At 38.2% G+C, this 22,944-nt stretch overlaps 4 protein-coding genes across 9 annotated transcripts; 2 read left to right on the forward strand and 2 right to left on the reverse strand.

Annotated features, from left to right (window-relative positions):
- Positions 1-1,593: 1,593 nt before the first annotated feature.
- Positions 1,594-4,443, reverse strand: LOC117922016 (DEAD-box ATP-dependent RNA helicase 21). The gene has a single exon (XM_034839982.1). It carries the CDS (start codon positions 4,068-4,070, stop codon positions 1,923-1,925), a length of 2,148 nt encoding a protein of 715 aa, XP_034695873.1. The 5' UTR covers positions 4,071-4,443; the 3' UTR covers positions 1,594-1,922.
- A 97-nt stretch (positions 4,444-4,540) lies between these two features.
- On the forward strand, positions 4,541-8,764 carry LOC117922017 (zinc finger protein GAI-ASSOCIATED FACTOR 1-like). 2 transcript variants are annotated; one of them, XM_034839985.1, is made up of 6 exons: positions 4,557-4,620; positions 5,965-6,030; positions 6,297-6,392; positions 6,560-7,037; positions 7,341-7,737; positions 7,818-8,764. In XM_034839985.1, exons 4-6 carry the CDS (start codon positions 6,875-6,877, stop codon positions 8,647-8,649), a joined length of 1,392 nt encoding a protein of 463 aa, XP_034695876.1. In that variant the 5' UTR covers positions 4,557-4,620; positions 5,965-6,030; positions 6,297-6,392; positions 6,560-6,874; the 3' UTR covers positions 8,650-8,764. The 2 variants fall into 2 exon arrangements, with proteins under 2 accessions (XP_034695875.1, XP_034695876.1); XM_034839984.1 differs by lacking the exon at positions 5,965-6,030 and having other exon boundaries at positions 4,541-4,620.
- A 289-nt stretch (positions 8,765-9,053) lies between these two features.
- LOC117922527 (protein FAR1-RELATED SEQUENCE 4) lies at positions 9,054-13,888 on the reverse strand. Of its 2 annotated transcripts, none has more exons than XM_034840667.1 (4): positions 13,783-13,888; positions 10,177-12,371; positions 10,015-10,071; positions 9,054-9,459 (listed from the first exon to the last, which is right to left on the reverse strand). In XM_034840667.1, the coding sequence occupies exons 2-4, from the start codon at positions 12,235-12,237 to the stop codon at positions 9,310-9,312; spliced, it is 2,268 nt and encodes a 755-aa protein (XP_034696558.1). In that variant the 5' UTR covers positions 12,238-12,371; positions 13,783-13,888; the 3' UTR covers positions 9,054-9,309. The 2 variants fall into 2 exon arrangements, with proteins under 2 accessions (XP_034696558.1, XP_034696557.1); XM_034840666.1 differs by having other exon boundaries at positions 9,054-9,462.
- A 4,022-nt stretch (positions 13,889-17,910) lies between these two features.
- LOC117922365 lies at positions 17,911-22,521 on the forward strand. 4 transcript variants are annotated; one of them, XM_034840496.1, is made up of 2 exons: positions 17,911-18,015; positions 19,338-22,521. In XM_034840496.1, the coding sequence occupies exon 2, from the start codon at positions 19,375-19,377 to the stop codon at positions 22,408-22,410; it is 3,036 nt and encodes a 1,011-aa protein (XP_034696387.1). In that variant the 5' UTR covers positions 17,911-18,015; positions 19,338-19,374; the 3' UTR covers positions 22,411-22,521. The 4 variants fall into 4 exon arrangements, with proteins under 4 accessions (XP_034696387.1, XP_034696384.1, XP_034696385.1 ...); XM_034840493.1 differs by lacking the exon at positions 17,911-18,015 and adding an exon at positions 18,023-18,211; XM_034840494.1 differs by lacking the exon at positions 17,911-18,015 and adding an exon at positions 18,226-18,641.
- Positions 22,522-22,944: the final 423 nt, after the last annotated feature.

Here is a 22,944-nt window from a genome sequence, read left to right on the forward strand (position 1 = left end):
CTGTATCCTTTCACATTGTAAAATGTATTCTTTCTCAACAAAATGCACCATTAATAAAAATAACATTATGTGCAAAAAGAAACATCTAGGCATAAAATTATACAAACCATATTTTATTACTCAATATTTAAGCTGAAAAATTAACCTACAATATAATGGCTTCAATACCAATCCTGAGGGGATCAATTGATAACCTTCTCCTGCCAGAATGGCCACATAATTTTTTTTTTTTTTTATCAATAAAACAATTCAAGAGTTACTCACTGCCTAAAAAGCCAGGACTGGTAAAAATACATTAAAAAATTTCCATTAAAACAGCCTTTAATTTCTAAAGGAATTGTGCCACCAAGAGCTTGGATGACCCTATTTAGGATTTTTTTTTTTTTTTTAATCTCAGTAACTACATATCAAATGCAGAAATGTGTTGACTCACATGTTTTAAAGTAATTCTTTTAATTACGTACAGTTTCTGGTTTGCTCAAGCACCCAAAGCTCCAGAAGATGCTAATGGCACAGCGACCAAACACGACTTTATCAAAATTCAAATAAAAGCATATGTGTAGCAAAGATACGGGAGCTTACCATTGTAACCAGAATATCCTCATTCCTGGCATTCCTAAAAGAATGTGCACAGCAGGATTCCAATAATTGGTCTCAGGCTAAGAAAATTGGAGATATTCAATTAGCTTCAAAATTGAGAATGAGAGGAAAAAATTTAAACAATGAAGATCTTAAAGAAAACATAACTATATAAGCACTAACCGGTTCTGTTGCTTAGTTTCCATTACAAGCATAAATGTATAACTTGAAAGTATTTGCTCTAGCCGAAAAAACAAACCATTTTCCTCCATCTTTCCTCCAACTCTGAAAACACACATACATACTGCTTCAAGCCTGAAATTACTTGTTTCCAATCCATTTCCATCTGGGGAAATTTTAGATTATAATGATGTGTTGGTGATGATTATGATGATGATGCATCATGGTCTCTCCAGAAAGGCTAGTTCAGAAGAATATTGAGAAATTTCATCTTCATCCAAACTAGTTTCCATAATTTGCTTTTGCTGTATTTGTAAATCCCTTAAAAAGCTTGAATACTCTAAATTTACCTTGTTACCCAAATATCCCAATATTACATAGCAATTCCATTAATGAGAAATGAATGAAAAATACAAAATAACAATCCATGATCCAACTGATCCATTTCTCATGACAGGCTTAGTAAGATCAATTTAATCTAGGTCTTTGAATATCTAACTTGTGGTATTCTCTCTCTCTCTCTCCCCCCACCCCCTCCTTTGTCTTTTTCTTTTCCATTCTTTTTCATTACAGCTAATCTACCTGATTTCAGTTGATCCTCTAGAAGAGGCATCATAGTCCATAAAGGAAAACCCAGCTAAATTACAGGTTTCAAACCAAGGCACCTAATAACTATATTAGTTCTACATTCTAAGCTATAATACATGAATCGCTATTTTAAGCTAAGGAAGTTATTAGCATAACTGAATTCAACACATTTTGATAGGATGGTAATGCATGAGATAAATTGGTATTAGATGTCAGATAAATAACAAATCCTATGCGCACATTGAAAAATAAAAATTAATCCCTTTAAATCAACTTCAGCATAAATGAACAAAAAGAAAATAAGGGATAATAGCAAATTCTCAATCAATATCATTATGAAGGTCCTTGAATTAGATGGCAACAGTGGCATAGCAGCAGCTATACCACAGAAGTACTAGCTTCATCCACCACTTTCAGCACTCTGGATTTCTTGTTATCACATTACAGACACTTCTATTCCAATCAAGAAGCAAACTCATTTCACTGTGCTTGTTGGTTTAATCTGCTAAAACGCCAAAATATGGCAAATTAAGTCAAGACTTATCACTAAAGTGGCATGGGAAATTTGAAATTGCTCAGTGTGCAAAAACTGTGTCATTGCGTCTAGGTGGTCTGTCAGGAATTGATCCTGGTTTGAATTTTGAAGCCTCATGTCTTGCTAGTTCGGGAGGCACGGGACTATTATTCTGAATGAGCATCTGCTTGAGGTCATAGAAGACATCAGAATCATGCAGAGTCAAGAATGTCGTGGCCACCCCTGTCTTCCCTGCACGGCCTGTCCGTCCAATACGATGTGTGTACATCTCAATATTCCCAGGCATGTCATAGTTTATAACATGAGCAACATCAGGGATATCAATCCCACGCCCAGCCACATCTGTTGCAACCAAAACATTATATCTCTTGGTCCTAAAACCTTCAAGGCTAATTTCCCTCTGCTCTTGTGACTTTCCACCGTGCAAAGTTGTCACTCGGTAGCCTGCCTTATCCAAACCCTTGGCAAGAGTATCTGCAGACTTTTTAGTGTTGATAAACACAATTGCTGTCTTATCTCCAAGTTCATCCAGCAACTTCTGCAACTTAGGCATTTTCTCTGATCCCTTCACCATAATAACATGCTGAGTGATCAGGTCAGTGGCCTTTCCAGCAGTGCCAATTGTGACAACCACAGGATTTCTTAGGTACTTCCTTGCAAGCCGTTCCACAGCAGGTGGCATTGTTGCGCTGAACATATAAGTGGTCCGGTATATCTTTTTCTCATCAAGCTCTTCATCTTCATTCTCTGGCTTCAAATTGCTTGAAGGCATTGCATCCAGAACACCCACCACTTGTGGCTCAAAACCCATGTCAATCATGCGATCAGCCTCATCCAGAACAACATAATTGCATTGGTTCAAAACAGCATAACGCCTCTCCAAGCAATCAATTAAACGCCCAGGCGTTGCAATTACAACCTCACACCCTTGCCTGATCCTAAACCCTTGCTCTTCAATGGACTGACCACCTACAATAGAAACCACTTTGATACCCAAATAATGGGCAAACTTAACAGTTTCATCCTCAATCTGCTGTGCAAGTTCTCGCGTAGGGGCCATTACAACAGCATAAGGCCCTTCAGCTTCATTCTCCTCGCTTATGGGAGGGAGTCTAGAAATGTAAGTCAGCATGGGAAGAACAAATGCAGCAGTCTTACCAGAACCAGTTTCAGCAATCCCAATCACATCGCGTTGTTGCAGTCCGAGAGGAATAGCTGCCATCTGAATAGGGGAAGGAGTCTTATAGCCAGCCCTCTCCACGGCCTTGAGCAGCTCAGGACTCAATTTGCTCTCCACCCAACTCCTCATAGGGCGGGGAATCTTAGAGCCCTTGTAAGATATATTGAAATCCTCCCTAAAAATTCTCCAGTCCCTCTCAGTCATGTCCTCGAGCTTCTTTTCTGTCCAGTGGCGATCCACTCTCATATCAAAAGTATCATACAATTCGGCGGCTTGTTCCTTCTGCCTCTGAGCTGCAGCCTCCTCCGGTCTCTCCTCAACGCCCTCTTTGTTGCGAATCTCCTCTCTCATTTCTTTCTCGTTCTTGGCGGCGAGCTTTTTCTGCTCACGGCGATCCATGCCAGCACGAAACCCCCTTCCGAACAAGAGCTGAGCCTCGTGAGGATTTTGGTAGAGTGAATTCATGTCGCGGGAGGTGTCTTCAGTGTTCTCCCAATCGAAGGAAAATCGGAACTTCTCGCTAGGCTTAATAACCCTTTTCTTAGGTTTCTTGGATCCAAGGTACTGTTCCTTGATGGATTCAAGCTCTTTCTCTCGCTCCCGCTCAGCTAGCTTCTCTAAGCGAGCGAGCTCCCGAACCTTGGCCTCTTCCTCGCGTTCCCGATCGCGGTTTCTCCGCTCTGAATCACGGTCCTGGCCCCGGTCACGGTCGCGATCGCGATCGCGATCCCGGTCTCGGTCTCTGGAAGAGCGGTGGTGGCGGCTGTCCAGAGAGGGGTCTGAAGGTTTGTTGGTGGAGGCGGTGTGGGAGGAGTTGTTGGCGGAGGAGGAGTGGGCTTGGAGTAGCTGTTGTTCAGCACAGCGCTTCTGTTCGGCGATTTCTTCCTGGCGACGTTGAAGGGCCAACTGTTCGCGCTGGGCTTTGGTCAAGAAGACGGGCTTTTTCATGTTGGTGGTGGTGGTGGAGGCGATGGTGGTGCTGATGTCTTCCTCAATTGATCGTTTCATAGCGTCGGCGGCGGAGCGTCGTCGCCGTCCTCCCAGAGATTCGCTTGGTTGCAGGAGGGGAAACTGGAAAGCAAGAAAAAGATAAAGACCTAGGACACACTCATGTCAGGCAAAGAAAACAAGGGTATATATATTTGCATTTCCATTTTTGACGGGCCAGGGCAGTCCTAACTCCCAACCCAAAACTTGGGTGGGCTTCAGACCAAAATTTCCCACCTCTCTTCATCAGACAATCCTGCAAAGGCATTGTAAACCAACCAGTGTGAGAAGAGGAGATGCAAATTGTGGAGAAAGCAATGATTCAAGAAGATTCCTGAGGTAGAAGTTGAGGCAAAGGACCAAGGAGTGAGGACTAGGCTCCTTAGGGCGAGATGTGAGATTCAGAGCTCGGCTGTGGCAAAATAGATAACACGGTTTTCTGCGGGTTTCAAACTTTTTTGGCCGCTGCCAAACCTGCAACTGTTACTCAAAAAAGGCTACCTGTTTTTCACTCCTATGGCCCCTATCGAACTTGCAGCATGTGGCAGATTTCAAATCCGAAGAGTAACAGGTTTGATTGCCAACTAATTCATCAAGACGTTTGTGGCCACTGCCCATCCATGGGAATCCTCTAAGCACTTGCATTACCCATTAGTTATGCTCCCTGTAACGACCCGTACCCAACCATGTAGATATTGTATCTGCGTGGGGGGTGTTTGTGATGTCCCACATCGGATAGGGGAGAATGTTCCTAGTGCTATATATGTAAAGGCTCCTCTTAACCAAGTAGACGCGTTTTAAAACCATGAGGGCCCCCTTGGGCCCAAAGCGGATAATATCTACATGGTTGGGTGCGGGCCATTACAAATGGTATCAGAGCCGATCCCCGACCCCGGTGTGGGGGTTTGTTTGGCTCCGTAAGGGGTGTTTATTTGTTTGGCCCCGGAATGGGGGGTATTTGTAATGTCCCACATCGGATAGGGGAGCAAGTTCCTAGCGCTATATATGTAGAGACTCCTCTTAACCAAGTAGACACGTTTGAAAGCCGTAAGGGTCTCCTTAGGCCCAAAGCGGACAATATCTACACGGTTAGATGCGGGTCGTTACAAATGTTTGTAATGTCCCACATCGGATAGGGGAGCAAGTTCCTGGCGCTATATATGTAGAGACTCCTCTTAACCAAGTAGACGCGTTTTAAAGCCGTGAGGGTCCCTTTGGATCCAAAACGGACAATATCTACATGGTTGGGTACGGGTCGTTACAAATGGTATCAGAGCCAATCCCCGACCCCGGTGTGGGGGTTTGTTTGGCTCCGTAAGGGGTGTTTGTCTGTTTGGCCCCGCAAACCCATGGGACACAACGAGGACGTTGTGTCTGCATGGGGGGGTGTTTGTGATGTCCCACATCGGATAGAGGAGCAAGTTCCTAGCACTATATATGTAGAGACTCCTCTTAACCAAGTAGACGCGTTTTAAAGCCATGAGGGCCATTTGGGTCCAAAGCGGACAATATCTACACAGTTGGGAGTGGGTCGTTACAAATGGTATCAGAGCCGATCCCCGACCCCGGTGTGGGAGTTTGTTTGGCTCAGTAAAGAGTGTTTGTCTGTTTGACCCCGCAATCCCATGGGACACAACGAGGACGTTGTGTCTGCATGGGGGGGTGTTTGTGATGTCCCACATCGGATAGGGGAGCAAGTTCCTGGCGCTATATATGTAGAGACTCCTCTTAACCAAGTAGACGCGTTTTAAAGCCGTGAGGGCCCCCTTAGGCCCAAAGTGGACAATATCTACATGGTTGGGTGCGGGTCGTTACACTCCCACTCCCTTTCTAATTGTTCTATCACACTGAAGCCACTATTGCGCTTACATGCTTTCAGACTGAGGTTATAATCATATCCCCACTCTTTGTCCAGGCCATTACAGAAGATGGGCTGGCTCGTTGCTTCCACCAAGTCCAAGCTTAGTACGAGTAAATGATGGTGTGATACCCAGCAAACCCTCACCAGCTTAAAATTTACTGGAATACCTGTCTAACATAATAGATCGCAGAGCAAGTACCTAAAATCCTACTGGAATGACCTTGATTTTGAAGTACCAACGCAAGTTCAAATATTACTATGATACTTGTATAATTCTAATGCACCCGATATACTCATTGCATATGGACAAAGTCACTGTTCAAGCATTATAATAAGCTTACAGCATAGAAGCGCTTCAAATAATTAGATTTCATATTTGCATGCAGGGTGTAAAATATATTCAAATTCACAAACAAAAGGACAATTAGGCATGACAAACACCAAAATATTGGTGTGGGTGGCCAGGAGGATCACCACAGAAGGTAGGCTAAATTTGTCTCTTTACACGGATCTCTCTTTTGACATCCGCTTGTTTGTCCTTTTCAGATTGTCTCTAACCCTTCTGCTCATATTAATCTCTGATATTGGCAAGTTCATAACCCATGGCTTGAATTTTTTATCTTTCTAAACCTACATTTCTGCAATTCAGGTTGAAGTACTGAAAGAGACATTTTTGAGGATGTGCTGATTCCTGCTTCACCTAGCAAAAGAGACAAACAGATCCAACTCAAAATGTCCATTTATATTATATTTAATCTCAACTAATATTATTTGATACAATGATGTTATTATCAAAGAATTCTAATCCCATTCTCACTCATGTCATTAGAGGGACCATTGTCTTTGTTAGGGTTGGTATGAAATTTCTTCCTCTTTTTGTCTGCTACCCAAACCTCATCTTCTCTTAGCATATATCCTCAGCTCTGAGTCTTCCCAACGTAGGATAGAGCTGAAACTTTCAAGCATGTCGAATTTGTTTCAGGGCTTTGCAGAAGTCGAACAATTGCAGAGCACCATCATTCAACAGTCTTCTAATAGAAGTCCTAATCCCAGTGAAAACGGAGCTGATGGTCCCACTCCCATCACCACAGCATTAAAGAAGAAAAGAAATCTTCCAGGGAATCCAGGCAAGTATAGATAAATCTTGTTCAAATGCATACTGTCCATTTATTTTGGAATGCCTTGCACAAAGTTTTGGAGCAGCATTTTTGTTTATCAGATGTTCGAATTTTTATTGCGGAACTACATGGAATAAAAACTGTATAGTTTCAACTCAAATTAGATTTTTTTTTCTTCTTAAATTCAGCTTGTCACTTGCAATATGTTAGTTTCAATTCAGACCAAGTCATGTCTGGTGGAATTCCCTAGTTTTATCAAGTTTAAAAACTCCCAAGATTATCAGTTATATCCTTGTGGGTGAAAATTTTCAGACCCAGATGCAGAGGTTGTAGCATTGTCACCAAGGACTCTGATGGCAACAAATAGGTACATTTGTGAGGTGTGTCACAAGGGATTCCAGAGAGATCAAAACCTTCAGCACCATAGAAGAGGGCACAACTTGCCATGGAAGCTAAAGCAAAGGTCAAACACAGAGGTTAAGAAGAGGGTGTATGTGTGTCCGGAGCCCAACTGCGTGCATCATGACCCAAGCCGGGCTCTTGGTGACTTGACTGGAATAAAGAAGCACTTCTGCAGAAAGCACGGAGAGAAGCGATGGAAGTGTGACAAGTGCTCGAAACGTTATGCCGTTCAATCAGACTGGAAGGCACATACAAAGATATGTGGAACCAGAGAATATCGCTGTGATTGTGGTACAATCTTCTCTAGGTAGAACATTTCTTCCTGATTATAGTCTTCTGAATATGATGAAAGGAAATGAGTTTTGTTGTTATGGATGCTTTGTGCAGGAAGGACAGTTTCGTAACACATAGAGCTTTCTGTGATGCATCGGCGGCGGAAAATTATAAGGCAAACCAGCAAATTGCTGCCGCAGGAGGAATGCCACGCAACCAGGCTCAAGTGCTGTTCTCTTCTCCGATGCCCACTTCGGAATCGAGCTCTGGTGCAAACATGTCGATGAATTTGTCAGTTTCCAACGAGAATATTGACAATATAACAAGGCCGGCATCTCTGAATTCACCTGGGCTTACCATATCAAATAACTTAAATCAGATTTTCAATCCAACAACTTCACAGGAATGTTTTGGCTCAGGAATTGGATCGAATAATTCTCCCATGGGTATTGGCTCCACTTACACATCCGCAACTGCCTTGTTGCAAAAAGCTACTGAAATGGGTGCTAAGATAAGTGACAATTCTATCGCCCCAGTTCTTTTCAGAGGATTTACCGGATACTCTGTTGGCAGTACGAACTCATCTGGGTCGGTCCAGGAGACTTCTTCAGTAATTAGTTGCAGTATGGGACCAGTTTCTGCAACAGCAAATGGTTTATATGTGGGAAATCAAGAAACATTTAACAAGGACTTGGATGCAGTTGATGTAACACCTAGCTATGCTGTTTCTCACAGTGGGTTATTCGACTCTTCTTTGTTTATGCAGATGAAAAATCAAAACCCTGCAGACCGGTTGGAAGGAGAACTATTCATGGGAGATGGTGAGAAAATGACAGTTGACTTCTTAGGGGTGGAGCCTACTGCATATCCAAGTAATGGGAAGAAAAGAAGCTATGATGGTAACTTTATGGGTTTGGAGTATTCAAACACACAGCAAAACCTTTAAGCCTGCACAAATTGCGTTTAGAATGGCAAAATCATCCCAACCAGATAACTTGTGCTCCATATTTTGAATCTGTTCTAGTTGCTGCATGTTCTTTCCCTCCTCCCCCAAACCCACCGCCCCCTCCCCCCACCCCCCACCCCCCCTTTTTTTCAAGAATGCGAACTTTTCCTTTTTCCTTCAGTTACAGTGAAACATAGAACCAAATTACCATTCAAGTTCTCATCATGACTTATGGGTATAAAGTTAAAAGAAGCAGTACACTTCTGTGGGCTTACTGCCTAGCAACCAGTCTTGAGACTTGACCCATTCAAAATTATTGACACTTCTGCAGTAATGTAATTATACATTCACAACGGTAGATACGAATTGTTGGAATCCTCTAAAAACAGGCAGAAAGAATAATCAAACTCAAATAGAATAGTAACATACCCAATTTAGAACAACTTACCTTTACATTCCTGGTCAACAAATGAATCCCAAACTTATGTCAACTATATCAATATCAAAGTAAAATAAAGCATAAACTAATATCAAAGCTTTACTCTCTTCCAATTTTATGTTTGACCTCTCTTAGGAACATGCAAAATGTTAAACTCCTATTTGTACAATCCTAAGTAGCTTATATGAAAACCTTTACAAAAAACAAACCAAGAGATTGACCTAACGAGGGATACGCTTCTCGTGCAAATTTGTTGAAGCCACATTATGAAATGGTGTTGTCATGACATTCTGAAACACTGCTGGCACCATATTTTGGAACTGTGCTGGCATTACATTATGAAACTGTGCTGGCCTCATGTTGGATAATTCCTGCTACAAGCACAACAGAAAACTAACATTATTAAATTGAATAACTTTGTTAATTAGGACTCCCCACTAGGTTAGTGACTACCAAGACTCAATTAATACTGAAGCATATCATAATTATAAATACACATATTTCATCAATAATCCTGCTTGAACAATGCTCACACAAAGACAAGCTTATAATCATCATATTAGCCATGCCTTAATGAAGTATATGCGAAATTGACATCTAACAGCCTGCATTTGTATAAAAATGAGCAGTTCAAAATATCTTCCTTTTTGCTATTACAAAACCAAACCCTTCTGCCCATGCAAATGGTCATACTTAGGGCATGCCATAACTTCAACAGGAAATTTTGCTCAATTAACTTCAATCATCATTATAACTTATCCTAGTTAAAAAAAAAGAACACTCAAGTCTATTTTTCCAATATGATATAGTAATTGCTTATATCAAATGCCATATTGCATATCTGTTAAGTAACACCAAAACTCATCAGAAACTGATGCGATAGAAATATAGGCACCCGGTAGGATAAAGATGCGAGTATGACAAACCATTTGATGAAAGTTGTCTTGTGTTCCAACGCTCATCACTTCCGCCTCCAAAGGTACCTGAGAGAAACATGAAGCATACTCAAATTATTTGGCTGACATTCAGAACAACTTTCAACAGCAACACAAGTAGAAGTAAACATATCAAACACCAAACTCGCTAACCTTTCCTTTTTTGCTTGCATTATTTTCATTACTAGCCTTCTCCTTCCTAGCCTCGGCTCTCTTAGGAATCTTGTTTGTGCTGGTCAGTTTCGGATTGGGTACCTTGTCTTTAGATATGGTGTTGCTGTCTTGATTCTCTTCCTCACTTCCACAAATAGCATGAACAACCAAGTTGTTGGGTCTTGCATCAGTCTCTGCAGAGTTATTCAAACTTGCACATTGCTTTAGAGCTTCTTTTATGGCACATAGAGCAATATTGTAACTCTCTTGAGAAAGAGATCCTTCTTCACCCAATATTATGGCTCGTCGACATAAATCATCATAACGGCGGACCTTAGATTGCACCTCATCCAATTTTTCACTGATGGTATGCCTACTTGTAGCAGCATTTGTCCACCGTTGCAAAATATACTTAGATGGGATGCGAAAAACACCAGACATTTGGAGAACAACAATAGCATGCCTACAGAGATAACCTTTGTATTCAAATGAACGGCATGAACAATAAATATCTGATTTTGATTCATTCCAGTCCACTTTGAAATTCTGATCATCTTCAATGTCTCTGACAGTGTATGCAACAGTTGTCTCATCTTCATTTTCTTTCTTGAGATGACAAGCAGCTGCTCCCAAAACCTCAACTTGGAATTTCTTGAATATTTCTTGTGTGTATACTAGTGACATTTGTTTTTCAAAAGGAGATGGAGACTTCAACTCAGGTGTTTCATGCCATGCATCAAAATCTGATTTGGCTTCCTCTTCATACCTATCTTCCAGCACAAGTTTGTATTGTTCAATAAATTCTCGCAATGAAGTTTCCCCATGGACATATTTGTCAAACCAGGAGTTCAAACTTTCAGATCGTAAAGGTGGAGACAACCCAGCAAAAGATATATCTCTCATAAATGTAGGTGCCCATTGCCTGCGATCTTCATACAGTGACTGAACCCATTCATCCTCTCTAAGGTTAAATCTGTCAATTAATTTCCACCATCTATTTTCAAATTGTTCTTCCGTATATGACTGATAAATACATTTTTTAAATTTTACCATAAAGCTATCATACCACACAGTCAAATAATCAAGCCTTCGAGGGATTTTTTCTAATATATGCCACAAACAAAAACAATGACGTGTGTCTGAAAAGACCGCTGCAATAGCTGCTTTCATGGCATTGTTTTGTTCGGTCAGTATCACTCGTGGAGCTCGTCCCCCCATTGATATAAGCCATGTTTGCATTAGCCAAAGAAAAGTATATACCGTCTCATCTGCAATCAATGCACAACCCAGCAATGTGGGTTGAATGTGATGGTTCACTCCGATAAAAAGAACTAATGGTATTTTATACTTGTCTGAGAAATATGTAGTGTCAAAAGAAACTACATCACCAAAATTAGTATAGTCATCCATGCCTTTAGCATCAACCCAGAAAACATTTCTCAATCGATGCTCTTCATTTAAGTCCACTGCATAAAAGAACTTTGGATTCTCTTCCTGCATATGCATAAAAAGCTCAAGCAGCACTTGAGCATCCCCAACTTCTAAAGTCAAACTCCGCCCTTTATCATGCTGATTTCTCATATAATTCTCTATACAATCAATGTTTTGATAAGCACTGAATTGTTTAGACCCTGCAGCTAAGATCTTCCTTCTTCGTATCCGAGCGTCATTCTTAAGTGGATCAGTACTCCTGTGGCTTCGAAAGAAATGTGCTTGGGCAGGTAAAAGCTCATGATTATGCTCCTTTACAAAAGTATAGACATACCATTTTCCATTTGGCTTTCTCTTCACATGCATGCTTGCTTTACAACCTATCTTTGGAGAAGGTCGGGGATTAATGGCATCATCAGACTGCTGCTTGTTTCCATATCTTATGCATGAAAATTTCGCATCAATAAATTCCCTTGATGCTCTAGAACGACGACTGCTCAACTTAGCAGTACCAAACCCCACAGATTTAGCATATTCTTTATAAAATGCATATGCAGCCTCATGTGACTCAAATTCCATATCATCACGAGGCTCTACAATTGCACTCTCCATGATAATATTAGAATCCATTATTGTAGCAGGATCATTCAGACCCACATCACATCCATCATGTGCTTCTCCCCCAAAAGCTTTCCACACAATTTTCCCATAAATATTGCTCAATGTTTTCTGCTGTGTATCTCAAAAGCCCATTTCAAAGACACCTAAATGAAACAACATACACATGTATGGATCAAAATAAATATAAGATGAAGTTTTCCTGGGGAAAAAAAGATGGATTTTACATATAAGGTGGTTACCATTTCTCTAATTTAATTATGAAATAAATTCTACCAATAAAGAAATCCAGTATGTTCAACATATCAAGAGTTTGCAGACTTTTTTCTTCCCAAGATACCCATATGATATCATCACTTATTTCCCTTCATATTCCATGTCTTTGTTACTTGATTATAACAGTCATAACAAATTCACCTTAGGTGTCATAATAAATCACGTTTTTATTATTTGTCGGTAATAACAGATAAAATTAAATTCATTTTACTTATTTTGCACTTTAAAGTTCTTTCTTTTCTTCTTTTAAGATACGAGTTTTTACATTTTTGTTGCTCTTCCTTTTTTTTTTCTTTTTCCAAGGGTTATATTTACATTGGGATTTATTGGTGACATGGTGGGCACCATTTATGTTTCCATGGTAGAATTAATGAATGTTAATTCAAGCCAAATCTTTTTTGTATATAATTGTACAAGATAAGGTTCACGGTTAATTACCTACAAAAAAAAAAAAAGATAAAGATAAAGTTCACAGTTAATTTGAAAAAAATTCTAGTGTGAGCTTAGCTCATTGTGAAATCCTAGAATTCAAAATTTTCAGCAATAGCATTGACAAGGTAGAAGCATTCAAAGAGAAGCTCTAGCCCAGTGTTTCGTTTCCAAGATATAGCAATAAAATAAAATAACAGTTTCATTCCTATGTTATCTCACATATTTTGCAAATCTCAGGTCAACTAGGCTAAACAGTAGTGTGAGTTTTAAGCAAAATGGCATTTTTCTGTATTCCCCCAAATCCTCAGTGTGAAAATTTTCCAATTCAAAATTTTAATTCCTTTTCTCATTTTTTTTTTCTGCATCTAAATTTATTTTTGTATTAGAAAGCATTCTCAAATCGCAACAGACGGTCAATCTAATAAAAGTTTCAGTCTGAGCTGCAATCAAAACTTGTAATAGTTCCACGGCAGTGCAAAGGTAAACCTAGAATTCAAACTTCCAGCAATAGCATTCCCGAGTTATAAAACACCGAAAATGAAAATCAAGCCCTCTGTTTTCTTACCAAGAAAATGTAGAAAAATAAAAGAAACCACATTTCGATTCCTATGTCATCTCTCACTTTTTTTGCTGCCAAAAATCCAAAACGAAAACAAGAAAAAAAAAATTGAAAAAAAAGATCCACTAGGCCAAAGAATCACATGAGCTTTAGGTAAAGTGCCTTTTTCTGTGTTCTTGAGCCCTAGATGGTGAAAATTTAAGATAAAAAATTCCTGTCTTTTTCTCATTTTTCCTTTGCATCCAAACGAAGTCAATTCATGGAATTGGGAATAGAGATTGGAACGGTACCTTGAACTATCGATGGAATCGCAGCGTTTGGAGAAGAATGATTGAATGCTTTTCTGAATGGAGATCAGGTCTTCTCGTGCTGCTAGCAAATTCTAACGCGAGAGCATCAGTCAGATGATAATGGGCCGAGGCAGGGCCGGCCCAATTTTTTAACTAGTGAAGTGTTAGAAGCCCCGTAATTAAAAGCCCGGTCAACTTCAATCCAATCTCATGAGTTCAAAACAAGAACCAACCGAAAATGGTAATAATGAGGTATAAGCGCCGACGGTTTTCTATTTTAAAAAAATTAAGATATAAAAAATTTTATTGCTTCAAATTTAAGAATTTTTAAAAGTAATATTTAAGAATATAACATAAATTTATACTTTTTATATAAAAATTTCTATATTTGATATTGAAATTATTAGTGCATTTTAAGTTAAGACTTTTCCTAAATTACCGTGTCTTATTTTTCGTTGAAGATTTGAGGTTATTGTGTAATCAAGTTATAGAGAGGTTCAAAAAAGGTTAATTGTGATCAATTATGGCAAGAAGTGGAGCCAAAAGGGTTTTAAAAACTACACAAACGCTTGCTTGTAGTAGCGTTCAAGTGCTGGAGAGTGCTCAAAAGAAAAAAAATTGATTTCATCCACTGAGGCATTTGCCTTATCGAAAATGTTTTTGCTTTTTGATATAAACTTTGAAAAGCCTAAGTATAGCCTTTTGACATCCCAAATGCTTAAAAGTTGGTTTTATCATGGGTTCATGAAGAGATCTAGATTCCTTCATGTATTAAAGTAATCCATTGGGAAGCAAGGCTTGGGGATAACATCCATTGGATGCATCAAGATAATTTTTATGTTTGCATGGTCCTTGGGAGACCGTGTGGATAATTTTTCACATAAAAATCTTGTTGTATTATATATGGTTGATTTCTCTTTTCATTCCCTAAATATTAAAAAGGAATCAAAAGTAAAAAAAATTATTTTTATTTATTTATTTAAAAAAAGTACATCAAATTGAGACCTTAGGAATAACATTAAGAATAAAAAAGTAAAAAAAACAACAGCTTTCACCTTGTATAGTTGAAGGACTATTTAATTTCTTTAAACTATTAGAACCATATAAATTGTAATTTGTAATTTGACTTGGTTTTTATGGAATGGTATATTGCATACATAATTATATCGATAAAATTTGTTAATAATTTTCACAAGTTTAGAGTGCAAAATTATTCTAAAAAGTCTTTCAAGATCTTTTAATATGAAAATAAAGTACTCATGTGACCGAAATATTTATCAAACAATAAATAGACCATCTTAGATTTAAGTTGATACCGATACCTTTTACTTGGGAAGCTAGTCTTCTTATATTATGTGAAAGTGAAAAACACTATAATTATATACTCAAGTTGAGAAGTATCCACATTCGGACACAACCACTGTAGATTTCTTACATGGGTTAAAAAGACAACCTATCTAATCCATCTAGGAAATGACTTTGGGTTGGATCATGTTTTAATAATAGAAATGACATGTTAGTCTTGTATGGGCAACCAATTAGATACAACTTATTTAATCATATTAAAATTTTAATTATAGAGTCAATCAAATAGAGATTAAAAAGATAAGGATTGTTTGTTTGTTTAGCTTGGGCTGGTTCATAGATCTTTGGGCTTTGATTCTTGAGAAATAAAGTATGGGAATTGATATTCCATTGCACATTCAATTTAAGCACCTTTTGGAAGAGCTTGAGACGATGGTAAGACATAAACCCTAGAAACAACTATGTTATACACATGATGTTAAAATTATCTACGCTCGCATTACACCCATTATGTAGCACCAAGGGGATTATTAGCTAGTGTTTCTCACCTTACGAGAATAAAGTATGTTGTGAATCACTTGAAAGAGGTGTCATCTTATGAGAAGAGAGTATGTTGTAAATCAATTGACAGGGGTATACGTAGAAGTATTTGCCTCAAGGAAATTATGCTTATATTTTTCAAGTGTTAGAGCATTAGGTTGTTTAATTTAAGTTGATAATTTTTTTTCATTCATCATAACTTAAAATCTTTTATATCTTTTTGTGACATACATTTCATTGAAGATTTAAGATCGTCAAATAGTCAATCAAAGATGATATATAAGTATAAAAAAGTTTGACATTGTTATAGTTTTGAGTACTAAAGTTAATTTTTAAATAAAATAATTGATCCAACACTTAAGTGCTAAAACTTATCACTTAAACATTGACTTAAAATATTCAAGCACCCTTAACTGATACTTGATCATTTGAAGAAAATTTTTGAAAAAAAATTAATATTGTGACTTCTTAATCCTTTTCATTTTTTAATTTGGGTTTTTTTGGAAAATTAAGATTTTGTCCACTAGGGTTTAGTCCCATGTATATTATGTTTGAAAAGTCTCTTTTATTTTAGATGTGTACATTGTCAAAAAGATTATTATCCTTTTTACATCCCAAAATTATTTGTGATTTGCTATTAGGATCATGAGAGAGATCCACATTGATTTTAAGACATGGAGGAATTCACTAGATAGTAGTTGGTGGTGGACATGAGATTAAGTATAAGTTATGAATTGTAAGTTTTAGGGATAACTTTCATTAGGTAATTTTGTATATTTTTTTTGAGCAGTGGATTTGAGTTTTGTCATCTATTGATATCGTGGGTTTTGCATTCATAACGTGTCTGAGAGATTTTATAAATAATTTTTCATGTATATCTTGTCATTGTGTGCAATTGAATCTTTTAACTTACTGTTTTTATGAAGAGAAATAAAAATATAAAAATTAGTTAAAACAAAACTTTGAAAGCTTTTGTGGTTTGGAGAGCTACCAAACAATAGGAAAGAAAAAAGTTGATATTTGTTTAAGCTTTTACATGTTTGTACTCCAAAGTTGTCAGCAAGTTAGGAGTGCGCTTGATCTAATATCAAACCCTCAAAGATATTTGGGCCATTGATCAGATTGACAAATCACAAGTGAGACTAGATCAGAGTGGTCCAGTGATGGGTGGCCTCACATGGATCCATGTGCTCACTGATAGAATACCAAATGGGTATTTTGGAGTGATGTTGAAAGAGCCAAATCCAAAATGATTTAAGTCAACTCAAGACAGTCCAGTCCTTGAATGGACAAAGACTTATTTTATTTTCTTACATAAAGAATGATAGGAGAGAGACAATTTGGTTTGGCATGCATATGCTTTTATGGGTTTTGCAATTGAATCAAATTGGCATGATTTGTAGTGGTCAGCCAATGTTCATTTTTTTTTCCCAATTAGTGGAGTCCAAATCAATATTGAAATGAGTAGGAACTTTTTTGTGAATGGCAAAGTAACTTGAAATGCAATAACTTTGTTCATTGAATATTAGTTAGCCAACTATGATTTTTGAAATCATATAATTTGACTCATGGGTTTAGTTTTTATGATTCACATAAATATTTTTAATTTTATTAAATGTGTAATTTTTGAACAAATTATTTAATGTGTGTCAAGGTAAACATTTACAAATTTTAATTAAATTTAAATTTTACAAATGATTCTTACTTGACTTAATGTAATTTTCCTAAATTAGACATTTAGGCCATTTTATGATTATAATTCATCCATCTTTGTCGTATTTGGATTGTAAAATTTTCTTTGTTAAAATTTAAAATTTAATAGATGAGGGTAATACTTTACAACCATAGTCATGCCTGTTAGTTATTTTGAAGCAATAAACCTGACTCCTAAAATTATTCTAGGAATTTTTTCACTTTTTATTTTTTAATTTATTTATTATCCCATTCCATGCATAAGAGTCCTAACAGTCTGAATACCAGGGAAATATGTTCTTAAATGAGAAATAATTTTTTTAAACTTGAAAATACTTTCATAATTATTTTATATATATATATATATATTAATGGTTAAATACCAGGAACAATGATTTAAAATAAAATATCAGAGATGAAAGTTATTTTGACAACCAAAACATACCTTAAAAGCAGCCCCTATCGGCATTCGGCACACCAACCAAACCACATCTAATGGTTACAAAGCCAGCCACACTCCAAGACTACCATAAGAGCAGTGCATAGAGTTAAAAGCCTACTCTTACTACAGTACCCACAGGAAAACAGCAAGAGCAGTGGTGGATTGGAGTAGGTGTGAATCCAAAACCCAAAAACAACAGTGGATTTTCTGGAACGCCCAGTTATAAAAGGTGCAGCCAACCACATCCTCGTCAGGTCCGTCCTTTGGGTCCCATGTATTTTCTTCTTCCACTGCTCTCTTTTGCTGTCAGAAATCAGTCCATTTTTTTCTCTTTAAGATTTGCGGACACATTTAGTGAGAGAAAGGGACGTTTTTGTTAGACATTGAGAGGAGTGAGTGACTGAGCGACTCGGTTTTGTGGGGCTGGAGCCTCAGATTTTCTCGCTCCAGGTAGCCCATTCCTTCTTTCTATTGCATTCGCTTTCACATTCACTCAAATCTCCTGTTTGTCTGGCTTTTTTTTCTCAACCAGCTGTGTCTCAAATTTTGGCGACTAGGTTTTTACAGCGAGAAGAGAATGATTTATGGGGCAAAGTTTTTCGCAATTTGAAGTGTTTATTTGATTGGATTTGTATTTCTGAGGAGTATGTTTATCGATTTGAGTTTTTTTTTTCCCTTTCCTATGGTAGAGCAAACTCAGAAATTTGGGTTGTTCAAAATTTGAATTTGTTTTTGTGTGTATCACTGGTTTTGAGGAAGTGGGTTGCTTGATTTGATGACAGAAGCTTGAATCTAGGAGACCTTTTCAGGATTTCAAGCCAACCAAGTTTTCAGATCTGAATCATCATGGAATTTTTGTTCTATTCTTTTTAACTGAGAGGTCGGTCTTTTGTTGTGAAACCTTCTCTGTGTTCTAGGGCTTCTCTGGATCTATAATGCCCTAAAGTTTGAAGATTTATAAGTGTCTTTCATAGTTTCTTGTTCAATTTTTGGAAGTTGGTTTCTTTGTTTTGAGATGTATATATGTTTGAATGAGATTACATGGATCTTAGAAGCATGAAAATTTAAAAAGCTCATGCCTTTATCTTATTTTCCGCGTTTTAGATTGAGATGATGGATTTCCTTTATTTTGTCAATTCCTTTTTAGCATGGATGCTGTAACTCCCAGAAAAATGGTGTATTATTTTTTCCTTTTTCTCAGCTTTTCAAATATGTAGATTTTGCTCAGTTTCAGTTTGTGTTTGCGTTTGAGGTATTAAATCCCATCATTAATCTTGATGCTGCCTATTTTTGCTCTCTGTTTCCTTGTAGCATTTGAAATCCTTTATTTTTATTTTTATTTTATTTTATTAAATATATAGTTATATATTTTAATTTTTTGCCATCTAAGATTTTCATACATACTGCTCAAGTTGCACTGTTGTACGAAATGTTGATATGATTTTCTTAACTTTTATGAATGATGGTATCCAATAGAACAGTCATTTAATTTCTACTGATTTTTTTTTGGTTTCAGATCATTTTATTCCATTTTAGGAGGTAATGTTACTGACTAAAACCATTCTCACCATTTCAGACTGCATGGGTTTCATCTTTTGAAGGCAGGAAATGATATGAGCATGGATCTTGGAGAAGAAAGTTCCCGGTTTTTGTCGTTACCAGCCACAACTTCAAGGAATTTGTCGTCTTCCTCGTCAACATTCTTTTCAGCCAATCAGTCTCCATTTTTCTCTCCAAGATCACCAACGTGCCAATTATCTGAATCGACACTATCAGACATTCCATGTGACAATATTCAGCTAAGTGCTGATCCCCTCAGTACTGTGTTAAGTGCTGATCCCCTCAGTTCCAGCTCAGGAAATCCTGATCCTCAATCTCTAAAAAATGTCCGGTTTACCTTGTCAAACATGTCAATCATCCCAGGATCTCGTGTTTCAAGTGATTTTCAGAAGTTCAATCGTGTTTCTCCCTCAACTGGCATTTCCAATAGTACCACCATGTCCAATCACAGTCATGGCCATGGCAATGGTTATTCTCAGCATACAGAGAAACAGAAAAAGCTTGGGAGAAGCCATGGAATCTCGTTTGCGCCAACTTCAGCTTCATTTTCCTCTAATAGATTGAGGAGCTGTGATGTCTTCATTGGTTTGCATGGTAGAAAACCACCTTTGCTGAGGTTTGCTAATTGGCTCCGTGCTGAGTTGGAAGTTCAAGGAATGAGCTGCTTTGTATCTGACAGAGCTCGGTGTCGGAACTCAAGAAAACATGGCATTGTTGAGAGGGCAATGGATGTTTCTACTTTTGGGGTTGTAATCTTAACTAGAAAGTCTTTTAGGAATCCATACACCATTGAGGAACTGCGATTTTTCTCAGGAAAGAAGAATTTGGTCCCATTATTCTTTGATTTGGGTCCGGATGATTGCCTTGTCAGGGATATAGTTGAGAAGAGGGGAGAGATGTGGGAAAAACATGGGGGAGAGCTATGGCTTTTGTATGGAGGTTTAGAGAACGAATGGAAAGAAGCAGTAAATGGCCTTTCTCGGGTGGATGATTGGAAACTGGAGGCTCAAGATGGTAAGTGGAGAGATTGCATACTGAGGGCAGTCACACTTCTGGCTATAAGGCTTGGAAGGAGAAGCGTTGTGGAGCGGTTGACTAAATGGAGAGAGAAGGCAGAGAAAGAGGAGTTTCCCTTCCCTCGAAATGAGAATTTTATTGGTAGGAAGAAAGAATTGTCCGAGCTTGAATTTATACTTTTTGGTGATGTCAGTGGAGAATCAGAAAAAGATTATTTTGAACTTAAAGCTAGACCTAGGCGGAAGAATTTGACAATTGGGTGGAGTAAGGGAAGTTCAGTTGAGGAAAGACGGAGGGAACAACATATGGAGAGTGGACACAGGAAAGGGAAACAAGCTGTGGTATGGAAGGAGTCAGAGAAGGAAATTGAGATGCAAAGTTCTGAATTCCCTCAAAGGCAGTACTCTTTGAGGTCAAAGAATGGAGGAAAGTATGGGAGAAGTAGAAGATCCGCCAAAATTTTGTATGGAAAAGGAATAGCTTGTGTATCAGGCGAATCAGGAATTGGAAAGACCGATCTTCTTCTTGAATTTGCTTACAGGTATCACCAAAGGTACAAGATGGTATTATGGGTAGGCGGGGGAAGTAGATACATTCGCCAGAATTATTTAAATCTATGGTCATTTTTAGAAGTTGATGTGGGGATTGAGAATTGCTCGGAGAAAAGCAGGATAAAAAGCTTTGAGGAGCATGAAGAAGCAGCCATTTCTAGAGTTCGAAAAGAGCTCATGCGGAACATCCCATTTTTGGTAGTGCTTGATAACCTAGAGAGTGAAAAGGATTGGTGGGATCAGAAACTTATAATGGATCTTCTTCCCCGGTTTGGTGGAGATACTCACTTTATAATTTCCACACGCCTTCCTCGCATAATGAACTTGGAGCCTTTGAAACTCTCTTACCTATCTGGGGTTGAGGCTATGTCTTTAATGCAGGGAAGTGTCAAAGATTACCCTATTGTGGAAATTGATGCTCTCAGAGTTATTGAGGAGAAACTTGGGAGGCTCACTTTAGGCCTTGCAATTGTAGGAGCAATTCTATCCGAGCTTCCTATAAATCCAAGCAGGCTCTTGGATACAATTAATAGAATGCCTTTGAGGGACTTGACCTGGAGTGGAAGAGAGGGTCATTTATTGAGACGGAATACCTTCCTCTTCCAACTGTTTGAAGTTTGTTTCTCAATATTTGATCATGCTGATGGCCCAAGGAGTTTGGCGACTAGAATGGTTCAGGTGAGTGGTTGGTTTGCACCCTCAGCAATTCCCATTTTCCTATTAGCTCTAGCTGCTAACAAGGTCCCTGAGAAGCACCAAGGCACTAGGTTGTGGAAGAAGTTTTTGCATTCCTTAACTTGTGGCCTTACATCATCCTACACCAAGAGATCAGAAGCTGAAGCGTCTTCCATGTTGTTGAGGTTCAATATTGCTAGAAGCAGTACCAAGCAAGGTTATCTCCATTTCAATGAACTCATCAAGCTTTATGCCCTCAAAAAAGGAGTAACTGGAGTTGCACAGGCCATGGTTCAAGCAGTAATTAGTCGTGGGTCTATTTCACAACATTCAGAACATTTATGGGCAGCATGTTTCTTGCTATTTGGTTTCGGGAATGATCCCATTGTGGTTGAGTTAAAGGTGACGGAATTGTTATTTCTTGTAAAAGAAGTGGTTCTCCCTCTTGCAATTCGGACATTCATCACATTTTCACGGTGCAGTGCTGCTCTAGAACTCCTTCGGCTATGCACCAATGCACTGGAAGCAGCAGATCAAGCATTTGTCACACCAGTAGAGAAGTGGCTGGACTCATCGCTTTGTTGGAAACCCATCCAAACTAATGCTCAGTTAAATCCTTGCCTTTGGCAGGAACTGGCACTCTCGAGAGCAACCGTGCTGGAAACTAGGGCTAAGCTAATGCTAAGAGGGGGGCAATTTGACATAGCGGATGATCTAATTCGAAAAGCTGTTTTTATTAGAACTTCTATCTGCGGTGATGATCATCCAGACACCATATCTGCTCGTGAAACTCTGAGCAAGCTCACAAGGCTTCTTGCAAATGTTCAAATTCATACATCCCCATAGATTCTAATTTTCTTGTAAGAAAGAGTTTACATTAGACGTATACAGAGATCTGGAATAAAACTTTGTTAAACATTTTAGAGGAAATTCTTTTATACCATTTTCTTTTCTGAATGAGATGATCATACATTTTTGAATTCCTTCTTTATGTTATCTTGATGTGAATTCGTTTCTATAGGCCTCATCATAAATTACTTGTTGCTTTCAAATCCTTTTTATGCATTTTCTCTTACATGAACTATTTAATTATGATATCCATATCTAATTTTTGTTCTTGGTTAAGGTTTTTATTTTGTAACTAAAACTTTATAGGCGGGCAGTGACCAATTGCAAAAAATTGCATGTGGTAATATGAGGGCATTGGGACTCACTCTTCCCTCCAAGGCTTCCAGGTATAGGTAGTTGGATGATTTCTACTATTTGATATCTAGGCATCCTGTTACATCATTGTTGCATCCGGAAAACATTTTGTGTTTGCATGTTGTAATGCATGATCATTTTGGAGTTTTTACCATCCAGGACCTTTTGGGACCCATA

This window comes from Vitis riparia, chromosome 9 (genome assembly GCF_004353265.1).
Source record: "Vitis riparia cultivar Riparia Gloire de Montpellier isolate 1030 chromosome 9, EGFV_Vit.rip_1.0, whole genome shotgun sequence".
NCBI classification, from domain to species: domain Eukaryota; kingdom Viridiplantae; phylum Streptophyta; class Magnoliopsida; order Vitales; family Vitaceae; genus Vitis; species Vitis riparia.